At 59.0% G+C, this 22,376-nt stretch overlaps 9 protein-coding genes and 1 non-coding gene across 10 annotated transcripts; 4 read left to right on the forward strand and 6 right to left on the reverse strand.

Annotated features, from left to right (window-relative positions):
* Positions 1-3,436: 3,436 nt before the first annotated feature.
* On the forward strand, positions 3,437-4,214 carry EHS24_005666 (uncharacterized protein; the record flags this gene model as incomplete). The annotated part of the gene is made up of 2 exons (XM_028621157.1): positions 3,437-3,524; positions 4,045-4,214. The coding sequence occupies 2 exons, from the start codon at positions 3,437-3,439 to the stop codon at positions 4,212-4,214; spliced, it is 258 nt and encodes an 85-aa protein (XP_028477609.1).
* Positions 4,215-5,119: 905 nt separating this feature from the next.
* Positions 5,120-6,550, reverse strand: EHS24_005667 (uncharacterized protein; the record flags this gene model as incomplete). The annotated part of the gene is made up of 5 exons (XM_028621158.1): positions 5,120-5,410; positions 5,468-5,719; positions 5,774-5,977; positions 6,021-6,486; positions 6,528-6,550. 5 exons carry the CDS (start codon positions 6,548-6,550, stop codon positions 5,120-5,122), a joined length of 1,236 nt encoding a protein of 411 aa, XP_028477610.1.
* A 311-nt stretch (positions 6,551-6,861) lies between these two features.
* On the forward strand, positions 6,862-9,051 carry NPL4 (nuclear protein localization protein 4; the record flags this gene model as incomplete). Its single annotated transcript, XM_028621159.1, has 4 exons — positions 6,862-6,864; positions 6,934-7,148; positions 7,196-7,451; positions 7,492-9,051. 4 exons carry the CDS (start codon positions 6,862-6,864, stop codon positions 9,049-9,051), a joined length of 2,034 nt encoding a protein of 677 aa, XP_028477611.1.
* Positions 9,052-9,238: 187 nt separating this feature from the next.
* On the reverse strand, positions 9,239-10,469 carry YIM1_1 (zinc ion binding; the record flags this gene model as incomplete). Its single annotated transcript, XM_028621160.1, has 2 exons — positions 9,239-10,274; positions 10,327-10,469. The coding sequence occupies 2 exons, from the start codon at positions 10,467-10,469 to the stop codon at positions 9,239-9,241; spliced, it is 1,179 nt and encodes a 392-aa protein (XP_028477612.1).
* Positions 10,470-10,596: 127 nt separating this feature from the next.
* EHS24_005670 lies at positions 10,597-10,697 on the forward strand. Its single transcript has one exon. It is a non-coding gene; the product is annotated as a tRNA-Val (tRNA).
* Positions 10,698-10,847: 150 nt separating this feature from the next.
* EHS24_005671 (uncharacterized protein) lies at positions 10,848-12,660 on the reverse strand (the record flags this gene model as incomplete). The annotated part of the gene is made up of 4 exons (XM_028621161.1): positions 10,848-10,987; positions 11,041-11,625; positions 11,665-12,067; positions 12,121-12,660. 4 exons carry the CDS (start codon positions 12,658-12,660, stop codon positions 10,848-10,850), a joined length of 1,668 nt encoding a protein of 555 aa, XP_028477613.1.
* Positions 12,661-12,918: 258 nt separating this feature from the next.
* EHS24_005672 (uncharacterized protein) lies at positions 12,919-17,010 on the reverse strand (the record flags this gene model as incomplete). The annotated part of the gene is made up of 16 exons (XM_028621162.1): positions 12,919-13,083; positions 13,136-13,754; positions 13,793-13,833; positions 13,886-14,091; positions 14,132-14,234; positions 14,283-14,372; positions 14,414-14,509; positions 14,560-14,619; positions 14,675-14,696; positions 14,750-16,035; positions 16,083-16,132; positions 16,174-16,211; positions 16,256-16,373; positions 16,426-16,457; positions 16,542-16,755; positions 16,815-17,010. 16 exons carry the CDS (start codon positions 17,008-17,010, stop codon positions 12,919-12,921), a joined length of 3,336 nt encoding a protein of 1,111 aa, XP_028477614.1.
* A 494-nt stretch (positions 17,011-17,504) lies between these two features.
* Positions 17,505-18,522, forward strand: EHS24_005673 (uncharacterized protein; the record flags this gene model as incomplete). Its single annotated transcript, XM_028621163.1, has 3 exons — positions 17,505-17,673; positions 17,733-18,100; positions 18,148-18,522. The coding sequence occupies 3 exons, from the start codon at positions 17,505-17,507 to the stop codon at positions 18,520-18,522; spliced, it is 912 nt and encodes a 303-aa protein (XP_028477615.1).
* A 600-nt stretch (positions 18,523-19,122) lies between these two features.
* EHS24_005674 (uncharacterized protein) lies at positions 19,123-20,574 on the reverse strand (the record flags this gene model as incomplete). Its single annotated transcript, XM_028621164.1, has 4 exons — positions 19,123-19,450; positions 19,508-19,577; positions 19,621-20,187; positions 20,232-20,574. The coding sequence occupies 4 exons, from the start codon at positions 20,572-20,574 to the stop codon at positions 19,123-19,125; spliced, it is 1,308 nt and encodes a 435-aa protein (XP_028477616.1).
* Positions 20,575-20,976: 402 nt separating this feature from the next.
* EHS24_005675 (uncharacterized protein) lies at positions 20,977-22,112 on the reverse strand (the record flags this gene model as incomplete). Its single annotated transcript, XM_028621165.1, has 5 exons — positions 20,977-21,019; positions 21,146-21,363; positions 21,646-21,755; positions 21,894-21,967; positions 22,054-22,112. The coding sequence occupies 5 exons, from the start codon at positions 22,110-22,112 to the stop codon at positions 20,977-20,979; spliced, it is 504 nt and encodes a 167-aa protein (XP_028477617.1).
* Positions 22,113-22,376: the final 264 nt, after the last annotated feature.

The following is a 22,376-nucleotide window of genomic DNA, read 5'->3' on the forward strand; positions in this document are numbered from 1 at the left end:
CGGTCTGTCGGCGGCGGCACAGAAGCCATGTTGCCATGTTGCATTCCATCCGGGCACACACGGGGCAGCCAGCAGAGCGCACACACAGCGCCTGGCACATCCCACATCTCTCCTGCGTTCCATTGCTTTGTTGCTCTTTGTGGCCATATTACATCCGTCTTGCCCGCACGCGCGCGCGTGTTGATCAGTTCAGGCCGAAATAAATCTCGTCTCAGGTTTCAGGCACCAGTGACATGGCATCAGGGAAACATCACATCCACACACACCACAGAGACGGTTGACCGGCGCGCCGAGGACAGAGGTCTGTGCGCACAGGGGAGAGGACGAGGGTTAAAGGATGGAGCCCGACGGGCCCGCCGTACGATGCCCTCAGGGGATGGCATGGGAGAACAACAAGACCGGGCCTGCATGAGCGCCCTGCGCCCCTCCTCCCACCCCCCCGTGGGACCTGCCTGCCTCTGCAGCTCGCCCAAACCCGGGGCGTCGGTGGCGCTTTTTTGGCATCGTGGGCCCTCGTGCCCTGTCAGTCTTCTCTCTCCAAAAAAGCGGTGAGAGAAGAGCCCAGCCCCTCTCCCAGCTTAGCGCGCACGCCCCCGTCTGTGCCGGTCTGCCGGTCTGTGCCGGGTGTCGAATTGTCCTACCTGCGTCGCTCTCGCTCTCTCTCTGTCATTGCCAGACACAAGTCTGCAAGCAACACTAAAAAAAAACCTATATCCCACTCCTTGCTCCTCCTCCTCGCTCGATTGCAGTCGGAACCCGCAGCACGGTTGTTGTCCGTGCCGGATCTGACGCTCAAACGCCCTTTGAGAGCCATTTTCTCCTGACCCGTCTGTCGCATCCATTCACACCCGCCCAAACCTATTGCCCATTCCGCTCGCGTCGTTGTCTTGTACAGCAGCCCCCTTCTCTCTCAATCTCTCCTCTTCTCGTTGTCGTGTCGGCCCCCGCCGCAGCTTGCCCCGTAATAGAGCCCGTCGCGCGCGCCCGTCGCCGTCGGGAGAAAGAGTTCCCGATCGATTCTCTTGGGACCTGTCCATCTTCCGTTTGAGGGGTCGTCCGGCCCCCTTGCTGCAGTAGACGAGACCAGACACGATGCACGAGCGTGTACCTGCGCACGCACACACCAAAAGCTAGTTGAAGATGAACAGGAACTGGTCGTGGGAGGGACGCTACCAAATACCCCGGCGTGTTCCTCTGACCCTGGCGCGTTCTTGTGCACGGCGCGCGCGCGCTGGCGCTGGCACTCGGTTCGCGTGGCTGCACGGCATACCTCGTCGTATCCGTTCTCGTCTAGCCTTCGCACTCTGGGCCACAGGTTACATAGCTCTCTTAGTTCTGGGGTGTTTGACACATCCCTTATCGTTAGCCACCAGAGCTACTGCCCCGTATTGCTAAAGCTGTTTTTCATTCTTCCTCGCACCCGTCCCACCCTAATGTACACCGTCGCATTAACTTGCCCTTAACAGACGCTCGCTTCATTCCCATGTTCTATTTTATCCTATGGGCTGGACTTTTGTTTGTCGACTGTGCACACTGCGCGCGCAAGGTGTCCTTAGTCTGTATTGCCCGATACTACCCAGTTGGCGCTCCGCAGACACTAGACGCGGACCCCGTGGGAGCGATGGCGGGACACCCAAGATGGGCTTGTTGCACGTCCGGCGGCAATGCGCACGGTGTACGGTGCGTCAACACCGGCCGCCCCGAGCAGTGCAAGTTTTCAATTCCATTGCAATGGTGTTTTGCACGAGTGACCCGTCGGAGGAGAGAGAGAGAGAGAGAGAGAGCATCAGAACGTCGTCGGCAAGGTGATAGCACGTAGCGTCGGGCCAGAACGCGTGCAACTCACACCCGCGCGTGCTTGAGCACAGCAACTGACACAACTTTTTTTGCACTCGTCTGGGTTTCCGCCTGGACGTGTACCTGATCTACTGTGTTACGCAATACAAGTTTTGCAAAACGTTCCGATCATCTCTTTTCCGCATGCACAGCGAGACAGACTAGACGGTGTAGCCGAACGACTAGCAAAAGGACTATAGTAGAGCTGCAGCACTTGCTGCCAGGGCGAGAGCGGTCCTCGCCGACACCGGTAGACGCGACCGGGCATGTGCTCACAAGTAAGGTTTGGGTCGGACCCAGGCGCGTCTTGCATCATTCCCAGGACCATCGTCGTCCACAACCCTACCGTGCAAGCCGCAGTCAGGTGGTGCAAAACCGTGCGAACGCGCAACTGAGAATCGAGAAAATCCAACAATTATTCCGTGCGAGCGATCGTGGCGGCCTGCGTACAGGCGCTCCTGCAGGCTCGCGCCTGCTCCTGCAGAGACGGGCCGTCCACACGCATATGCATTCCTGGGTCGGCCCCAGAAAGATCAAACTGGGTGCGGTATGGAACACAACGGACAGCCCGCGCCGCTCCCGTAGCGAGCTTTGTATGCCACCCAAAACGCACTCCCGCCATCCCACCTCTCTCCGTCTCCGTTGGTCCGTGTCTTGCGGCCTTTGGGAGGGGGCCGGCACGCGACGCGGTAGAACATGCCACAGCGCTCGACGCGCCTTTGACAAGACGAAACATCAGCAGAACCAAGGCCGTGGCGCAAGATGGCAGGACGCTAATGTGACACATACGCGCCCCCCAACCCCCCTTGTGCTTCCGGTTAACACAATACAATCAGCCCGTCGTCCACATCCTCGTTGGTGCAAGGTCATCACGCGACCGAACACGCGCCGCCCATGGGAACAATGCAACACCTCTTGGCGTCGTGAGATGCAACAGGTATCCTTCACACAGCACACAGCATCCAGCACACAGCACACTTTGTGCACGCGCCGCCCATGTTCTGGCCTAGCTTGATTAACGGACAGCTGATCAAATGCCGGTCTGCATTCATGTGTCGTCGGCACATTGGCGCCCCATCGGCGGTGACGGAGGTATCGGGCGTGGTGAGCAAGTAAGGATGAATAGCCTTCACACGAGTGCGTGTGCCTCCACTCCAGCAGCTAGCAGCCTCGCAGGTAATGAATGCCGGGACTGAGACACGTCCACTGTCGGAGTCTCCACTGCCACTTATCTGATCATGTGTCCACTGCCACGTGCCAAGCGTCACTTGACCAGCTTGACCTTGACCCACATCTGCAATTTCCACAATGACCACTCCCCGTCTTTTGTTCCTCCTCCAGAACAGCCTATCGGAGCCAGCATCTCTGCTATGTCATAGCCATAGCGTCAGTAGCAGCATTTCACACAGTCACGCGCCCAGAGATGTTCTTTCTAGCCCGCTATAGCGTTACTTAAGCCGTTGACACAATCCCCCCCTCCTGCGGCATCTCATCAACTCGTCGTCCCCCTCTCGTTGCCACCGTACCCCTAGCAAGCACTCCCGCAACAAAGCACATTCAAGCAGTCACACCCCCTCCCCGGTCCCATATCGCTGCACAAATGGACTGCAACTCAAACCTCCACGGCTACGACACGCCGGACGCGATGCCGTCCCACCGCGGCGACGGTACAACGTCATCGCTTCTCCGTGAGTGACCTCCCCGAGAGCTGTGCATGTCAACGGCTGTGGGCAGGGGTGCGACACCCTCCCTCCTTAACTCTGTTGTCCTTCGGTCGTGGTGCCAGTGGCGATGTAGTGGCCAAATGGCCCAGCTGGCCAGGTGTCAATGGAGGTCCACCAGGTGGGATCCTGCCCGCGGAGCCGAGTGCTCCACCCTTCATCCCCGTCACCCTGTGCTAAACCTTGCTTCTCTTCACCACCCAACCTTCGTTTCTATTTGCACATTCACAATACAACCCACTTTAAATCGGCCTTTGTATTGCCCTACAATCCCATATCCTGTGGGTTCACCCATTTGGGCAAACACCACACCCGAAACCATAACGTCATCCTCGCTCGTCCACTTTAACGCCTGTTCCCACCAACACAACGGGTGCCACACTCCGATCCACGCCATGTACATGGTCCCGGAATTCCTCCCTCCCCCACAACCCTTTGACCCACTGACGCAACTCTCTGCACATGTCACAAAACAACACATACACAGGCGAGACGGTCACCCGCATCGACGCCATGTCCACGATCGAGGACCCTATGCACATGACCGACGTACCCGACGACAAGACCAGCATGAGCGGCAGCATGGACAGCAGCACCGGCATGAGCGGATACGAGAGTAAGAGGGATAACGTCTCGGACATTATGCTCAGCGGCTAGGTGTGTGCTGCTGCGCTGCGCCGAGTGTGGCGAACGCTCCATCCACAGTCTCGACGCCACGCTCGTATGTCCCCCCCATCCCGTGTATCGTGTCTCCTGTCACCGGCGTCGTTTTTCATCTGTTTCGTGCATCCAAAAGCAAGGCCCGAGGGCACAAGAAGTCTGAAGCGTCGCGCAAGAAGAGGTCAAGAGGTCAAGCGAGATCCAGTCCACAAACACAAACACAAACGTCAACGAGCGGTCCGTTCCGTCTTGCGCAAATCCGACAAAATGCACAATCAACACACACATTTTTTTTTCCATTTATCAATTGATTTTTTGATTTTCATTTGTTTGCGGTTTGGGTTCCTGCTCACCAACTCACGAGTAGAGTCGTGATGGCAGGACGCATGACGCAGACGCACAAACAGAGTGTCATGTAGGGTAAACTCTCAGTTCCCAGTCCGAAAAGGTTCATGCATGTGTTGTCCTCGAGTTTTCGGGAAAAGGACACGGATGCAGGGATGGGGCCATGGGGGTGGGGCCAAGACTGCTAGCTACTAGTGCACGGCAGCGCCTGTGCTGTGATCGTCATCGACGAGGGTCAGTGCGGCGACGTCGCTCACACACTATCACTGATCGTCGAGATCTGTGGAGATCACGAAAAGGGTGTGGGTGGCAGTTCTGTGCCTTCAATTGCAACACCCCGGCACAGCCCGCAGTCGGAGATTGTTTTTCCAGCCCTTATCGTTTCCAGAACATGGCCTCGTTTAATCGTGTCCCTGTTGTGTCCTTAGCAAGGCCGACGCATCCTATGCACACGCACGGCCAGGCCAGGCACTCGACTTGTTTACTGCAACAGTTTCCCCGCGCCCTGTCTGTCTGTCGGCTCCACGTCCACACACCTCTCCGTGCCCCGGGTTCCTCTAGCCAGTGCCCAAACATTGTGTGCGAGTAATAGACAGCACTTTACATACACATGTGACCCAATGTCCCTCGTAATCTGGCTCCAGCATTCCACTCTGTTCTTCATTCATTGCGAGTTGAGAGGCGCTCCGATCATCAGAGACGGGCACACGGCCGTGACTGTATCGGACGGGTGGACGTCCGGTCTCGTTGATGGCTGGCATAGAGTGTTGTTTGATCCATACCTCATCTCCACTCTCGTCTCCTATGCGCCTGGTGGACAGGTCGACACCACACGCAGAGACACCAGTCTACACCTCCCAGCTTCGCCCAGACCGCCTCTTATCCCTTGGGTCGTCCCAACTGACGCCACCGGCACTGAAGCGCTGAGACGCATTCCCTTGTCGTCGCTCAAAGTCGTCCGACCACGAGGCATCGGGCGTCTCCCACCCCGCTCGTGACGGGCGCCCCGCCGCTGCATCGCGCTTAGCTAGCAGTGCGAGGGCGCGCTCACGCTCGCTCTGGCCACCCGACGGTCGGCTGGGCCGGGTCGACGCCGTTGGCGGCGGTTGCTTGGTGGCCAGCGCTCGGTTAATGCTCGTGAGCGGGTCGTGGCGGTCCTTTGATCGGGCATCTTTCCGTCTGATGGGTCAGAACAAGAGGTGGTGACAAACCCACTTGTTACGAGCGCGTCGCGCCTCGGCCCGCTCGCCAGTCTCCTTGTCCTCTACGCGCTTCAGGTCGCGGTCAGAATACCACGGCTTGGTCTCGCGGTCCGGCCGGGAGAGGTAGACGGTGAACTTGTCTGCTTCTTGCTCGGCCTTGCGCCGCTCGAGGTCTGCGGCAGTCGGTGGTGCCGGAACAGGTGCACCTTTTCCCTGATGGGTCAGTTGCTGCATCCGTTGCGCTTGTCCCACCCACACTCTCGAGGTCGGCCCAGAAGTTGAGGTGGCCGGCAGTCTGAAAGTCGATGGTGCGCTCCTGGCGACCACTGCCCTCCTCGTCGTCGCGTTCTCGCCGTTCGTGACCACGTTCGCTGTCCCTCACTTTTACCTTCTTCTCGCTCGGCCAGTCAAAGTCCAGCCTCGCTTTCTGCTTTCGCTCCTTCTTCTCTTCGCGGTGCTTCTCCTGGCGATGGCGCTCGAGCAGTGAGCTCTCGCCGCTGAACGAGCTCGACGGAGCGCTGGCCTGTGGCGAGCCGGCTCGGCGACGCAGGACGTTCAGGCGAGCTTCAGATTCCTGTTGGGTCAATAGAAATCCGCCTAGATGAGTACCCACAGCATCAATGGCCTTTTGCTCGCGTTCCAGCTCCTCGGCACGGGCCTTGGCCTCGTCCTCCCTCACACGCTGCTTGTTCTTCTCATTATATGGGTGGTACGATTTGTGGCTGGGGATGAGCTCGGTTCATACACAGAAATGGCAGCTCACGGGAGCAGCTGTAGCCTGGGCATTGGATGCACGATTGGCCAGTGGAAACGTCAATGTTGTTGAGTTGCAAGGTGTTCGTTGGGTGGCGACTGCCCCGATCTAGATAGCGCCAGATCTCGTCACGCCACGTGGGTTTGCTTCCGCCCGACACCGCTGACGTCTGTGATCCAATGTCCACACACATGCAATCAACCACAAACTCCACTTTCGCACACTCAGCATCTCCTCATCACTCTCATTCATATCTAGAACAACGGGGACCACCTTGGCTGCGCTTTCAAATACCCCCCACCCACCCAGGACCGATTCATAAACCTCGCGGAGCTCCTCAACCATGGTAGGTAGCTGCTTACGCGGCGTCTTGCCGACTTTCCCCCCCGCGTCTTCCTTTACTGACGTGACTCAGCTGCTCCGCATACGTTCTCCATCGGGGACGGCCCGTATAACCGTCGACGTCAACACCAGCGGCGAAGAGCTCGCTCAGCTCATCATCGACACTATCCAGGGCGGCGCCAAACCTGACCCATCCACGCTCACGCTCAGCAACCAGCCGGGCGCCGGAGGCGAGAGGCTCGGTCTCGATGCCCTCGTTGGTAGGAAAGTGGGCGACATGGGATTTAGGTAGGTAATACATGGATACATGGAAGGTCGCACCTGCTGACATTCAGCCACGGTGACCTCCTCTTCCTTGCGTACAAGGAGATCGATGCCCCGTCCTCGTCGCAAGCGGCGTCCCCGGCCAAGGCCAGTTCGTCAACCCCGGTTCCCAGTGCGCCCGCTGTCCCTTCCCACCTTGACGGTGTTGTCGAGCCTGACGTGGACGTGTATTGGGCGACGCAGACGGGCAAGATTGAGCGCAAGCGCGACCCTGCGTTCTGTCGTCACGGCGAGAAGGGAATGTGCGACTACTGCATGCCCTTGGAGGTGGGTTACTGCCGTATGTCTGCTGTGACTAACCCAACAGCCATATGACACCAAGTACCAAGCCGAGAACCAGATCAAGCACCTTTCCTTCAACGCGTACCTCCGCAAGCTCCTCGCTGGCCGGCCCCCATCTGCCGCGGCCTCGACGCACGTCCCACCCCTCTCCCCACTGTCCCTCTCGGTCCTCACCCCGTGCCCAACAGAGTCGCACGCACCCTTCCCCGATGGCATTTGCTCAAAGTGCCAGCCGTCTGCTCTTACGCTCCAGTCTCAAGAGTTCCGCATGGTCGACCACGTGGAGTTTGCGACGCCTGCCCTCATTGACACCCTCCTCACTGCCTGGCGCAGGACAGGAAGCCAGCGTTTCGGTTTCCTCATCGGCCACTACGAGCAGTACGACAAGGTGCCCATGGGTGTCAAGGCTGTGGTGGAGGCGGTGTGGGAGCCCAAGCAGGAAGGCGAGGTGGACGGCCTCACCGTTGAGGTCCCTTGGAGCGACGAGAAGCGCGTCGACGAGATTGCCAGTTGGTGTGAGCGTGGACTCGGCCCTGTTGGCATGATCTACACCGATCTTACCCCCGACCCCGAGGACATCACCAAGACCCTCTACAAGCGTCACGCTCAGAGCTACACCGCCTCGGCACTCGAGATGATCGCTTCGGCCAGGTACCAGGTTGACCACCCTCTGGCCACCAAGGCGTCTCCTACTGGCACCTTCTCGTCTCGCTGGGTCACCTGCTGCTTGACCGGCACCCAGGACGGCCAGGTGGACGTCATTGCCTGGCAGGCGACCGAGCAGTCCGAGGCGATGGTCAAGGCCAACACGATCGAGGCGAGCGTCGACCCCAGTATTGTGCGTGTGCGCAAGCCCAAGGACGGCGAGTACATTCCCGAAGTCTTCTACAGCTTCAAGAATGAATACGGCCTCCAGGTCAAGATGCCCGCCAAGCCCACCTTCCCCGTCGAGTACCTCTTTGTCAACATCACCCACGGTTTCCCCAACGACCCCGACCCGCTCTTCCTGTCGCAAAACTTCCCTGTCGAGAACCGCCCAGGACTCCACGACCAGTCCATGGAGGTTGTCGTGCGCGAGCTCCTTCGTATCCTCCAGACTTCCGACCTGGACGTGAGCGACACGGCCACATGGCCAGCCCGTATCAAGCAGGAGGTCGCCAAGTGGCTCTCGGACTGGCACCTCGTCTCCTTCTTGTGCATGCACGGGCCCTTCTCCGACGACGAGCAAAAGCTCATCGCCCAAGTGGCCACGGCCCACCACCACCCAGAGCACGCCATGGCCTTGGAGGGCCTCTTCGCCACTGGCGGGTGGCAGACTCTGCTCACCATTGCCGAGTCGTCAGCCGTTGTGCGCGACAACATCACCCCAGCGGACCAGTTTGACCGTATGGGCCTGGGCAGCTCCCCGCCTGCCGGCTCATCCAGCGCCGCTGCCTCGGGCCCGGGCTCGGGGGCGGGCACTGGTACGGGCACGCCTGCGGCTACGGACCTCGGTGGAGGCGGCGGTGGTAAGGCGTGTCCACACTGCACCTTCATCAACGACTCGGGAGCGTCCGACTGCGACGTTTGCGGATTGCCGCTGTAGACAGATATGGAGTATGGGTAGGGTAGGGTAGTAAGGAGCAGCAGCAGACAGTATTGCACAACATCATGCATCATGTACGGTACAGCGTGGAGTACACACACCTGGCGCGCGATTTACCTGAGGTATGTCAGCTAGTATTTACCCAAGCCGGTGCTTACAAAAGACAAACTATACTCACACCTCGAACTCAAGCCGCGGCTGAGGAGGAAGGACCAGCCCTGGAAGCCTCGGCACTCAAACGAGCGCGCGCTTGGCCACCAGTGCCCACGTCCACGACAACCTTGCCACGGGCTCTGCCACTCTCGACGCGAGCATACGCCTCCCTCGCCTGCCCAAAGGGGAACACTTGGTCGATGAGAACCCTGCCCCCCTGCTCGAGGAACATCTGGTACGTGCGAAGCTTATCCTTTGTCTCGTTAACGTTGATGCACGCATAGCGCTTGCCCACGACCCACTGGCGACCGGGAACCCAGCGCGGGATGACGTCCTGCATTAAACCGCGCCACGTCCGCAGAGCTTGCACGGGGTTGGAGTAGTTTGTCACGGCTCCCGTAAAGCTGTCGCGGCTGGGGTTGTCGCCCACGATTGTAACGTAGATGCCCACGTCTGGCGTGCGCTCGTCTTCGAGCAACAGCTCGTCCAGGTGCGGGATGAGGTCTGTGCCGCCCACACAGTCGAGGATGACGGCGTACGGCCCCAGGGCGCGCGCCCTCGCCACGACGTCTTGGGTCTTGTAGTCGATGACGTCCTCGGCGCCGAGCGACCTGACGAGCTCGACGTTGGGCGTCGAGCACGTCGCGACGACGGTGCATCCCATCTGGCGGGACAGCTGCACGGCAAGCGACCCCGTGCCGCTGCTCCCACCGAGGACGAGGATGGTATACCCGAGCCCGCCAGAAGGGAAGGGCAGGCGGCCCCAGTGCGTCAGCGCATCGTAGACGGTCGTATACGCCATGGGGGCCGCAGCCGCATCGACAAACCCCAGACCGGGGGGCATCTTGACAAACGGCGCCGAGGCCGGCAGAACCACATGCGTGCAGAGGAACCCGTTCCCATCAGCCGCAAACCGCTGACCGTGGACTTGATCCCCGACCTCAAACTCGGTAACGTTGGCACCGACCGCGCGGACGACACCGGCAAAGTCGGACGCGGGCACCAAGGGAGTCTCGCTCGTTGGCGGTGTCGCACCGATAAACCACAGCAACGCAGCTGTAGACTGGGCTCTAGGACACTGTCAGCCGGGCGCGCGTGCTCTGGCGCTGTGGGGAGGTTTACAGTTGTTCATCTGCGGGGTTGAGGCCCGCCGCCTTGATCTCGACGAGGACCTCGCCATCGCCCGGGACCGGGATGGGCCGCGTCGCTTCGGATAATGTCTGAGATAGACGACCAGAGGTCTTGTACTGCCAGACTGTGGTCATGGTTTTGGTGTAGTGGACAACACAGCAACTGCTGTGGGTGTCTGCTCGAGATGCAACTACGTCACAGGAATGAAATGAACAATCAAGAGTCAAGGGGGTTACTGACGCATGTTGAACAAAATCACAAGGCGATTTAGCTCAGTTGGTTAGAGCGTGTGCTTAACACTAGGACTGTCCTGCAGTCAAGCGTTGCGCACAAGGTCGGCGGTTCGACCCCGTCAAACGTCATTTTTGCCCTCCTGCAGCTCGTGTACAGTGTGTGGACGACGCAGGGTTGAACAGCAACAGCAAGTGGAGATGAAAAAAGGTTTTGCTTGTGGCGGTTCTTTTTTTCCGACGGCGATCACATTTGGTACACACAAACATGATGATCCTACACTACAACTTGCTGCTCGCCCGGCTGTTTACCCCAATTGCCTTGTCGATAACCGTAGCGAGCTTGATAGCCTTTTCCTCTGTATACCGCGATGTGACGACCTGTAGGCCCACGGGCATTCCCGCGAGCTGCTGCACGTCGTCTGCTACATCAGCATGTGCCTCCCTCCTGCCTGCAGACTGGGGTGCCACTCACAATGATCCCAGATACTCTTCTCGTCGGCATTGCGGAACCCTCCCGAAAGCATCTCCGATTTCACGTCGGCACGCTTCACGTTGCCTGCGGGGAAGCTGACAGCGCTGAAATCGGCCAGGTTCCAGAGACAGCAGTAGCCCGTGTACGCAAACGTATAGTGTGGACAGGCCGGGAACGCCGTGACGGGCGATATGAGGCCATCAAACGGCCGGCCCGTGCCCGACACTTTGCGTGTCTCGTCCCAGGCGCTGAGCAAGTTGGAGAGGTACGCGGTCCGCTCAATGTTGAGTTTCCACTGTGCCGAGACGGGAGTCGGGCGGTCCTTGGTCCGCTGGTACGTCTTCTCGACATACTCCAGTCCCCGGGGCCACGGTTCCGGGTTGGCGCCCCCGACCATGGTGGCGCGGAAGGCCGCGCCGCTGTCACCTTGCATAAGACGGAAGAGGAGTTTGATGCCGTCGCTGACGTTGGGCGGTGTCCATACCACGACATTGTGGCCGGCCGCTTCGAGCGCGGCTTTGGTTTCGAGGAGGACACGGGCGACCGCTGGTGTGGGGCGGACGACGCCGTCGTCGAGAACGAGGCCTGGGATGTGAGCTGACGTTGCTGGCGATTGCAACTCACCGAAACACAGCTTGGTCGGAAGTGTCACCTCGCGCCATCGCATGGGTACCATGAGGTGGTCGTGCTCGCCCCCCTTGCCCACGGCCACCCGAGCCATCAACTCGAGACTCGCTAGGTCGGCGCTCATGGGTCCCGTCACGGGTCGGATGGACTCTTGGCCCGGGCCGGCGCCCGCACGCATGCCCATCATGGAGATGCGGTGCGTACTGGGTTTGAGGCCATAGATGCCACACGCGGCGCTGGGGAGCCGAATCGAGCCCGCAATGTCGCTCCCGACACCCAGAGGGGAACCGCGGAGCGCGAGGAGCACGCCTTCGCCGCCACTCGAGCCGCCACACGCATACTGCGTGTTGTGCGGGTTGGTGGTGAGCCCCCACACATTGTTGTACGTCTCGCCCAGGATCTACACACCAGCACGTCAGCATCTGCAACAAAAGTGACAAGCCGGGGACGCACCATTCCCGTGGGCACGTTCGTCTTGCAGTGGAACACGGCACCCTCGGCGCGCAGAACGCGCACGAGCTCGGCGTCGCTGAACGCCTTGTCGCCCACGTTGGCGATGAACCCCGTACTGGAGTCAAACCCGGGAACGTCAATGTTGTCCTTGAGGCTGATGGGGAGGCCATGGAGCGCGCCCCTCGCCCGTCCAGTCTTGGCATACTCGGCGTCAATCGCCTCGGCCGTCGCGATCGCCTGCGTGAACATGATCTCGGTGAGGCAGTTGGTGAGTTGCTGCGCGACGGCGGCGCGCTTGCAGAACGCCGTGACGACAGCGACGCTGGAGAGGTTGCGCGAGAGCATGCGGTTGACGAGGGCGGGCGCGGACAGCTCGGTGATGGCCAGTTCGGCCGGCGTGAGGATCCCACATCTACGTGCGACGTCCATGACGTTTGTCATCTTGGTCGAGAGGTAGTGCGAGGGCAGGCGCCATGCTGGCGGGATGAGGCTGTCCCGCTCGCTGCACTTGAGGGCCGATATGTCTTGCCACGATGTCATTGTTGCTTGTTGAGGGGGGAGTGGTATGCATTGAGAGTGGGCAATGAACAACGTGATGAGAATGGCAAGGGAGGCTGGGATCGGATTGTGATTACCGGTTGGCGCTAAGTTGCCGGCTTTCGGATATCACCGCGTCGTGACGCATCCATGTGCTCAATTTCCCCAACTGCTTCCACCGCGTCCAAAGTATGCAAGAATGCAGATTCACAGCACCATGTACTGGGGCTATTAATGGTATGGTCATCGCCTCAACACACACTACACATCCTCGTCCTGTTTAGCCCAACGCTCGGCGGCGGAGTCAAAGCCGTCCAACTCGACTTCTCCCACAAGATCAAGGATGGTCCTGTGCATCTGGTTGAGGCCAGAGACAATGTGGGTGAGCGCCAAGATGGCAGTGGCAAAGATCGGGAACTGCTCGTCCTGGGGAAACAAGTTAGCATGCGTAGTGTATAGCCATGTTGTTAAAACTCACGTGACAGTTCTGCCAAGTCAGGGCATGGCGGAAAGTGTCAAAGACGGCGATGTCCATGTCGAGCAGCTGGGAGTCGCCAGTGAACGACGCACCATCGTTGTCCCCACCATTGATAGAGGACGCAATGGAGCCAGGTGTGGCGTAGCCCGAGGCGCCGCTGCCTGGGGTGCTGGGGCGAGTGCTCGCACGAGAGCCGTCCGGCTGCGGGACTGAGAGGTGGAGGCCCGACAACGCGTCGGTGTCGAGGTTTGTATTGCCGCCATTCAGGTTGAGGTTGGACCTGCTGTTGAGGTTGATCTGCGACCTGCTGGCGTGGTAGGCAGTCCTGACATCCGCGGTGGTGCGGTAGAACATGAGACGCTCAAAGATGGGGATGGTGGGCGGGAGAGCCGCTCCGACGCGAAGCGAGTGGCGAAGCAGAGCGAAGAGTGAGAAGCAATCGGCGATAAAGGACGGGTTCATCACATCGCTTTGTTCAGTGAGGCGTTGGATCCACTCTGCGTTGAGTTGCGAGTAGGCGCTCGACACGACCGCGGATGCTGAGAGCATCTGGCCCTGGGTCTTGAGGAGGGCGAGGTAGTCCTCCTTTGGCCACCTTCCCCTGATGTTGGGCTCCAGGCTGAATGGTTAGCTGAGGTGCACCTCAGCTGAGCTTACCTGGCAAACCCAATGCGCGCTTTAAGAGACTGGATACGGCCCTACACGAGGTCAGCTTTACGGATGAAGAGAATGACCTCTGTGTGCACTCACAAAGATGGCCAAGAAGTGCGTGCGGTATCGCTCACGGCGCTCCTTGACGTTGGCCTCGGCTTCGTCGCGGCTGCGCTCAAAGGCTGTGACCTCGAGACCAAACAGCTCGCCAAGGGCAGCAATGTTCTTGGAGAGGCCCTGGCGAACGAGCTTTTTGGCCGACGTGGGCTTGGGAAAGACCGAGACAACGAATGAACCAGTGAAACCTGACGTTAGTGTATCTGCCTCAACCGCATGCCAACCCACCAATGATGACAAGAAGGGCACGACGACCAGAGAGAGTTGCGCCCGAGCCCTGGTTGGCAGTCTGGGCAATGTTCTCGTCGACCCAACTGTATCCAACCACGAACTGGAGAGTTGAGTTTTGTTACTGCCAAAAGACACAGTGTCAACTCACCACAATGGTCACGGCAGTCATGAGCCAGAAGCTCATGCTCTTCATGGGAGCGGCGAGACGAATAAACAAGAATGGGCCAATAAAGACCATCTGTCGTCTGTCAGCGGACTGCTGCCTGGTAATCAACTCACCGTTGCGGCGGCGAGACCGTACGGGTTACCCGTGCCCTTCTGGGCTCCAATGTACCAGACGACCATGCCGAGCACGGCACCGATTATAGTTGCGGACTGGGCGGCATGAGATAATGTTTTGCACGGACGGGTTGCGGTGCACATACCATACGGGTCACAAAGTTGTAGATGCTTTCACCGGCATAGATGCCCATGCCCGTTTGAGCCTGCGTGGGTGTGAGCAAAACGAAGCAAGATCAGAGACAGGTGAGGTTAACGTACCATGATAAGAGCCCAGAGACCACTGCCCCCACTGTCAGCCGCGCGTGTACACGTCTTGTTCAACTCGAGACTTACCGGTTCTCATAACAGAACTTTGCGCTGTGGTGGGTAACGGCTGGAATCCAAAGGGCAATCGAGATGAAACCGTACTTGAACGCATAGATGCCGTTGGGGCCAGACAGTCCCCTGCCAATATGCATAATCGCGCGGCCCACTTTTTGAAAGCGGTTGGTCGGAGCACAAGCGTCGGGGTCGCGCCTGTAAGTCTTCTTCTTGCGCGCACCCTTTGGCAGGTCCTCATCCTTGATGGTTCGGGAATCGTCCTCCTGGGAACCGTTATCGGCGAGGTCGTCCTGGACCGAATAGTCAAACTGGGCAGAGTCCTGGGTCGAGTCGGTGACATTTTCGACGGCGGCGGCGACAAACTTGCCGGGGAACTGAAGTTTGTTCTTGGGGTTGCCATGTTCGAGCTCGAGGACAAACTGGATGTACTCGACGAGACACTTGGAGAAGCTGATGAGACCCGAAGTGAAGGTGAAGCAGCGAAAGAGACCGCGGACCTGGCTAGCGAGGTACTTTTCAGTCGTGGGCTTGAGCTTGCCGGTGACGGGGTCAAAGAGGTCCTGGAAGCCGTTCAGAATGTTAAAGTGCTTGCTCTTGCGGTACTCTTCAAGAGCATCCTCGAGGTTCTTGAGCGTCTCCTGGCGAGACTCGATAGTGGGGGCGTCCTTCGGGGTTCTCTTCCAGCGATGGTTGTTGATCATGTCGAGATACTGAGACACGCTCTCCAGACCAGCCTTGGCCGCCTGGCGAAGCTCGCGGGTCGACTCGTCGAGCTCTGGCATGAGGTCCTCGAGAGCGCGGCGCGACGCCTTCTCATGCTGGTTGGTGTGTTCGACAACAGCCCTTGTGGTGCTGGTATGGTGGGGGAGAGGCTTTTCATTGAACATTTTCATGCCCTGGTGCCGCTCCTCGACCATTAGAACAAACGATGCAAGACCGAACGCACGGGCACCGAGTTCACGGGTACGAGCGACGAGCTCGCCCAGCTGTCCCGGAGATATACGTCCACGAGTGACCTCAAGCTGGAGCATCTTGGCCTGACCATCGAGACCTGACTGTGCCTCGACAAACTCGGCTCGCAAGTCGTAGCAGTTTTGGGCCAGTGCGCTCCACCTTTCGTGGTCGGAAGGCTTGGTGGCAAGGATGTCGTCTTGCAGAGCAAGAAGCTGCTGCAAGGGGTTAAGAGCCTTGTGCACCAGTGAGCTGAGCAGCAGGTGGTTGAGAGATTGAGGGAAGAAGACAATCGTGGCCACCACTCCGCAGGCCATGAACACTGCCGCCGGCTTTAACAATTGTTCCTGGAGTGTGAGTTGACGTTACTGAAGATGGGAAGAACTCAACTCACGGCAATGGTGAACTGCTTGAGGGGGATCAAGGGCCCAAAGCTGCACATGACTGCCGAGTTAGATTGTTCTGTCCAGTTCGGGATGACATACGGTCCAGAATAATAGTTGCAAAGATGGAAACAAGTGTCCTGTGGCATTAGCTTTTTATGGCTCTTGTAATGTGCACACTTACATCTTGGGGTTCTTTGCACGCAGCCATCCAAAGGCGTACGCGCCGAGAAAGAGGAAGACACCAAACACCGCTGACGAGGCAGGGTCCAGGAAGGCGCCCTCAAACATGCTTGCTTGATCTTTTACTGTGTCAGTCGCGAAACGAGTGCCGAGACATGGGTGTCAACTCACACTGGAGAGCTGTTGAGACGTTCGGGTCATATCTTTCACGTCAGCAGGTGTACTGGCGTCACGCACACTCTGAAACAACGACGTTGTCCCTCCGCAGTGAAGGTCCCAGTACTCACCCAGCGGCAGCAGTCTGTTGTTGCTGAGCGAGTCGAGACGCGCTCCTGACAGTCAAAGCGCTAGCCCAGGCGGCACAACCCCACGCCCAGCCAATCAACATGCCTAGGCCCATGGTGACGATGGCAAAGAAGTAAATACTGAGCGGCATCGAGGGTGGCAGCATCTGCGAAGCAATGAGGCCGAAGAAGGCTGCGGCACCGAGAGCCTTGAGTGCTGCACAAGGGCAATGTCAGCGTGCCATGTTATCATCCTTTGGGTCTGCCTGCACTTACTGGTAGAATCGAGCATGAGCACCATCATTGCCAAGGTGGTCACCATGCTTCGGAACCAGTTCTTCCATTGTCGCTTGTTATGGAGCGCCTCCTTGAGCCACACTGGAATGAAACCATGGCCCTTCTTGTCGGCCACTTGGATGCCAGAGTCGGCACTCGACGAGGGCGTCTCTGCCTTTGCTTCTTCCTTCGCCATGGCGGAGACGAAGGGACGAAGAAGGGAAGGTGGAGTGGAGCGATCGAGGGCTCCCGGGGGGGATGAAGAACCGTTGAAAAGAATGCGATGGAAGGAAGCGAGGATGGTAACGGTGGTTGTCAAACAACGAAAAGCAAAGTGGGACCTGGGTGTACCTGGGTGGACTGGCCGGTGGGGGGGAGACAATCAGGATGCCATGAGACGGGGGTTGCAATCGATCGGGCGGGTGTGTGGTGGTGTGATATTGCCGTGTTTGGCTCTGTACGCTCGATGGTTGCCCTGGGGTGGGTTTTTGCTCCTTTATTTGAATGGGAGACTGTGGAGTCCCCGCCCGGTTATCTCCCTGTGTGGCCTGGGCTCCTCTCGGCCGGCGCCCGTGGACACTCTCAGTCATCCCCGTTTGATAATAATACTCCCGCCCCCGCAGAGACCTCCACACACTCGGTCAACCATGGGCCACATCTTGTTGTTCTTCTCCCCAACCCCAACCCACAATGACAACAGCTCCGCCAGACCCATTGGCACAACCGGGCCGTCCCATTACCTCACTCCCACCACTCCCAAACCCTTTGCATCCAAGGGGCCCGTCGGCAGTGCTCAACGCCAACGATGCACTGAGGACTTTGCAACAACTGGGCGAGGGCGCCAATAGCGGATCGGTCGGTGCGTACAACGACGGAGACAAGACAGACAGACACATTGGAGACTGACACAAACTGCAGAGTACCCATACCCTACCACATTCGAGTACCCTCTTCCCCCACTCCCGCCCATTCCGGCGCCATCGAGCGGCAGCCGCCGTCGCAGGTCCACAACGCACTCGGCAGTCCACCCTGTACTGGTCCCACCCATCCCGGCATCGTCTCCGCTGTCGCACGCGCAGACCCTCGACGAGGCCATTGCAGCCCACAATGCAACCCAGCCAGACCTCATTGCCAGCTTGCAATATGCCCGGACGGCCCTCCTCGTCAAGATGGGGAGCAGGGGATACATCTGGGCGTTCCTGCGCACGCTGGATGCCGACGAGGACGCAGACGCACACGAGGCAAAGGTGCTGTGTGTGCGGTTTTTTCCTTCCAAGGAGCCACGGGTGAGTACAATTACGATTGATTTTATGTCAATGTGCTAACGGTCTAGCCGCCACCGATCCACGCCGTTCCGCCAACCGGCCCCGCGACCGTGCTGTCGGAACACTTGACGTCTCTGGACCTCTCCGTCCCTGCCCTCCTGTATCGCCTTCCACACGTGCTTGGCCTCCTCGACTCGGCGTGCTTTTACTGCTCGCGCCACCTGTCCGATGTCGACGGCTTGCCCTTCAACGCGACGGGGTTCATCCCCGTGGCTAAGCCCAAGGTGGCCAAGGTCGTCGACGCGGACAAGGACGGCGACAACAAGGACGCAGCAGCAGTGGCACCGGTGAATGGACACCGCGACTCGCTCGTGCCGCCTGAAGCGAGTGAGGGGGTGGAGGGACGCTGGGTCTCGTGGCACGCCGGGTGTGAGACGGCGTAGGAGGAGGGTTCGGCCGTCTGAACGCACAAAAAGTCTGGGGACAGTGGGGGCAGTAGCCCCGCGTTACTCCCCCATCCAACTTGGCATGCGAAGTTGAGACTGCATAAGAGACGTTGTTGTACAGGCACTATGCATAATGCGGGAGGGAAAACAAGACAATGCAGTTGTCGGTAAACAGAAAGGGAAAGCACGCCCAGCCCAATGAGACTAGTTGACCACGTCTGCGGCAGGCATCTTGAGCCACCAGCGACCCCGCTCGCGGCTCCGAGCTTGCTGCCCACTCTCATTGCCAACACTGCCTAGGCAGCTTGCGAGGTCATGGCCTTTAACAATGTCCTCGCAGTGGTCATTGGTGCCAACATGACCAACCACGTCACTGGCCGCGGCCAAGTGACCCCGCGCATGCTCACCCCGGCCGTGTCTGAGCACTTGTGCTGCAGGAACGTTGAAGCTCTAGTTGGCAACCTCTGCTGCAGGAGGAGCCTTGAAGCGCTAGATGAGCGCCTCTGCGGCAGGAGCCTTGAAGCCCTAATTGAGAACCTCTGCCGCGGGCATCTTGGACCACTTAGTTGAGCACCTCTGCTGCAGGAACGTTGACGGCTAGTTGACCTCTGCCGCAGGCATCTTGAACCCGGGCGGGAACACTTGCCGGGCATTGACATTCACCCTTGCGCCAGCTTGCACCCATCTCTTGGCGCCCTTCATCGCCTCTGAATCCCCCTCGCGCTCTTGAAAGTGGGCCGGAAGGGTGCCTTCCAGAATACGCGGGACGCCATGGTACGCCTGCCGGCCGCGACCGGACATGACGAGAACGTCGCCCGAGCGGAGCAGGACTGGGCGCGGAGGGTCTGCGCGGGACGACGTGCCGAGGAGGAATATGCAGGCGTGGCCAAGAGAGACGGAGATCAGCGGGCGGGACGGGTCGAGTCTGGAGGGGGAGAATTAGCTTTGGGTAACCGCAAGCGCCATGAAGCTAGAAACCCACTCGGACCGGTCGACGTGCGCCATGAGCGTGTCCTTTAGCTGATAGTAGTTGACAATACCGGTATCCGGCTCTGGGCAATGTCAGCTGGCATCCGCAAAGACCATCCAGCTTACCGTAATCCTTCTCCCAGGCCTGCCAGTCTGGCTCTTCCTCGTCGGCCGTGAACACCTCTGCCCAAGGAACGCTCGCGACCACGGCGCGGCACATGTCCTTCATTGGCACGGGGAAGGGAATGGGGGTCTCGGTCGAGAAATCATAACTCTTCGTAGACCACTGGTACACCCAGCCCAAGTTTGCCCAGCGCAGCTCCTTGATGAGCGCGGCGACGCTCTTGGATCCCAGCTTGAGACTTGCCGCGTCGCCCGTCCACGTCGCGTTGCGGCGCTTGACCTCGTCGTAGCCCAGTGTCGCTGCGGGCGCCGTCTCGATGAGTGGTCTAGGGCCCTTGGTGGCCTTGCTGGCCGCCTCGAGCTGGATACGCTGTGCCTCGTCAAATTCGTAGTGGCGCGGTGCAATGAGGGTGTCGGGCTCGGAGAGGTATGCCGCAAAGAGGTCCGGAGGGACGCGGTAGTGTGTGTCGAGCGAGAGCGGGTTGGGAGGGAGAGTGTACTCGGCCAGTGCGGTGAGCAGGAGTGCTTCCTGGGCGGGAGGGGCCAGATAGCCTGGGATGAGGATACATCCTGGACGTCAGCAATCAGCGTCGTTAGTTTGGGCCGTGGCTTACCCTCTGCGACGACATAGCCGGCGCGCCCGTCCTTGAGCTGCAGCATGGCTACACCAGCGAGGTCCTGCTCGGGCCGCTCGCCGCGTGCACGCTCTTTGCCCTTGCGCCGAAACCTCGGCGGTGGGACGGCGGGCGCGTAGCTGGCGCCCCACCATCCGGCGTCCCAGACCTCGTCATTTAGTGGTTGGGGTTGGTGAGCGGGACGCGACAAGTCGAGCACTGGTGCGCACAGCGACAAAGGCAGGTCCTTGAGCGCGGGGAAATCGGGCGTTGCGCGGTTCTTGAAGTGCTTCTCGGCTAGCCGGAAGGCAGAGTGTGCAGTGTCATTTGGGTCGGCTGTCATATGGGCGCTTATGGTTGACGCGCCTTGGGGACAGGTAGTGTACACAAATGGAGAGTAGAGTGATGGGCGGATGGTTTGTTGACAGTCCGAAATGACTAAATTTCGGCAATTAACACGCCAGTCCCCCGAGTGGTCTAATTTCAATTGATTTTCGCAACATCCCCCCCGACCGTCGTTTCCGACCTTTCCCGGCGATCCACCAGCACAACAACAGCACTACATGGATCCAAAATGCGCGCAGAACAGCTGACAAGGTGAATAAGCTCAGGGGAAACCCGTATTGGCGGAAGTGCCACTACAGTGGAAAAAAACAACATTAAACGGGTATTTTTGGCAAAAGTGACATCTCATACGACACGTTCCGCCTGTACACATCTCCAGAGACTCCAGAAGACGCGTTGCTTAGATCTTCATCTTCTTGAGGCCGTCCGACCAAAAGGTGAAGCTGGGATTCAGTCAGCAAGCAACTCGAGCGAAGGACGAATGGGAAGAAGGACGGATGAGAAGAGAACGAGGACAGATGAAGTCCCCGGAGAAAAATGGGTGGTGTCAAAAATGTGCCGGTACTCACTAGGGGGTGGTGCCGTCCTCACGGTAGTTGAGGAGAGCGACCATGCCGTCGGGGTTCATCGACTCGCCGACGTAGAACTCGTAGTCCTTGAAGTTGCCAATGACCTGCTTGGCGAAGGCGGCGGCCTCCTTCTCGAAAGCGGCAACACGGTCGGGGTTGGTCTCCTGGAGGTGGGTCTTGACGGTCTTCATGTAGCCCTTAAGGTAGGTAAGGTACGACTAGAGGGTCAGCGCGTGGACAGAGAACGCAATGGTGATGTAATGAGAGGAATTGGGCAAGCTGGTATGTGGTGGTGGACTGGACTGTGGACCGCGATACACGTTCCGGCACGAATGTGGCACTGGACAGACCACAGCTCTGCAAATCGGTTTGCCGCAGAGGTTGTGTGCAGCACCTGTCCAGCATTGGCCCAACTCGGCCCAGCCACCACCTGACCCGGCGACGACACAAAAATGCCACCGCCCTGCCCTTGGGATTCCCTCAAGCCATTTAACACAAACCTTCTTGTCGAAGACGGTCGACTGGAGACGGAACGAGTTGACAACGTTGTTGACCTGCTCGGCACCGGCCTCAAGGGCCTCAGCCTCCTCCTCAGCCGAGGGGTTGCCACCTGAAGAAAGTTAGCACTGGAACTCGTGGGGGTTGGGCCAATAATGAGATAGTGATCGTCATGGGTGTATGATCGAGGCCGTCATAGCTGTTTGTCGCCACCGCATGTCTGCACAATCATCTATCCTGCGACACTCACCAATGTCAACCTCGCCCTCCTTGACAAGGATGAGCTGGCAGTCGACCTCGAAGGCGATGTCGCCAATCTCCTTGCTGGAAGGTCTGTCAGTGCCGTATTCGTATCGAGATTGGGCGCCTGCACTTTTCTTGCAGCAACCCATCGCCCTTGTACCACTTACAGCTCGTAAGCGTCCGAGATCATCTCGTCGCCGGTAACAATGTCGGTGTAGATAAGCATGTTGGCTAGGTGGGAGGTCCGTTAGAGGATTTTTAGAGGGAGGTTAAGGAGAAGAGCAAGTGGAAAGTGTGGGTGTGTTGCAAAACGTTTGCCGGGGTGCAGCCAGTGGGCGCGCGGTGCGGTGGGGGGGGGGGGGGGGGGCACTGGCTGGCCGTGTGTGGCTGGGGCTCTCTGCCAGCTGCCAGCGTGGGCTCTCCCCTCAGGGCAAAATTTGGCCAATTGGTCCCGCATATGTGACGTTGAAGACCACGTGGCTATCTGGGA

This window comes from Apiotrichum porosum (genome assembly GCF_003942205.1).
Source record: "Apiotrichum porosum strain DSM 27194 chromosome Unknown scaffold_3, whole genome shotgun sequence".
Classification (NCBI taxonomy): Eukaryota; Fungi; Basidiomycota; class Tremellomycetes; order Trichosporonales; family Trichosporonaceae; genus Apiotrichum; species Apiotrichum porosum.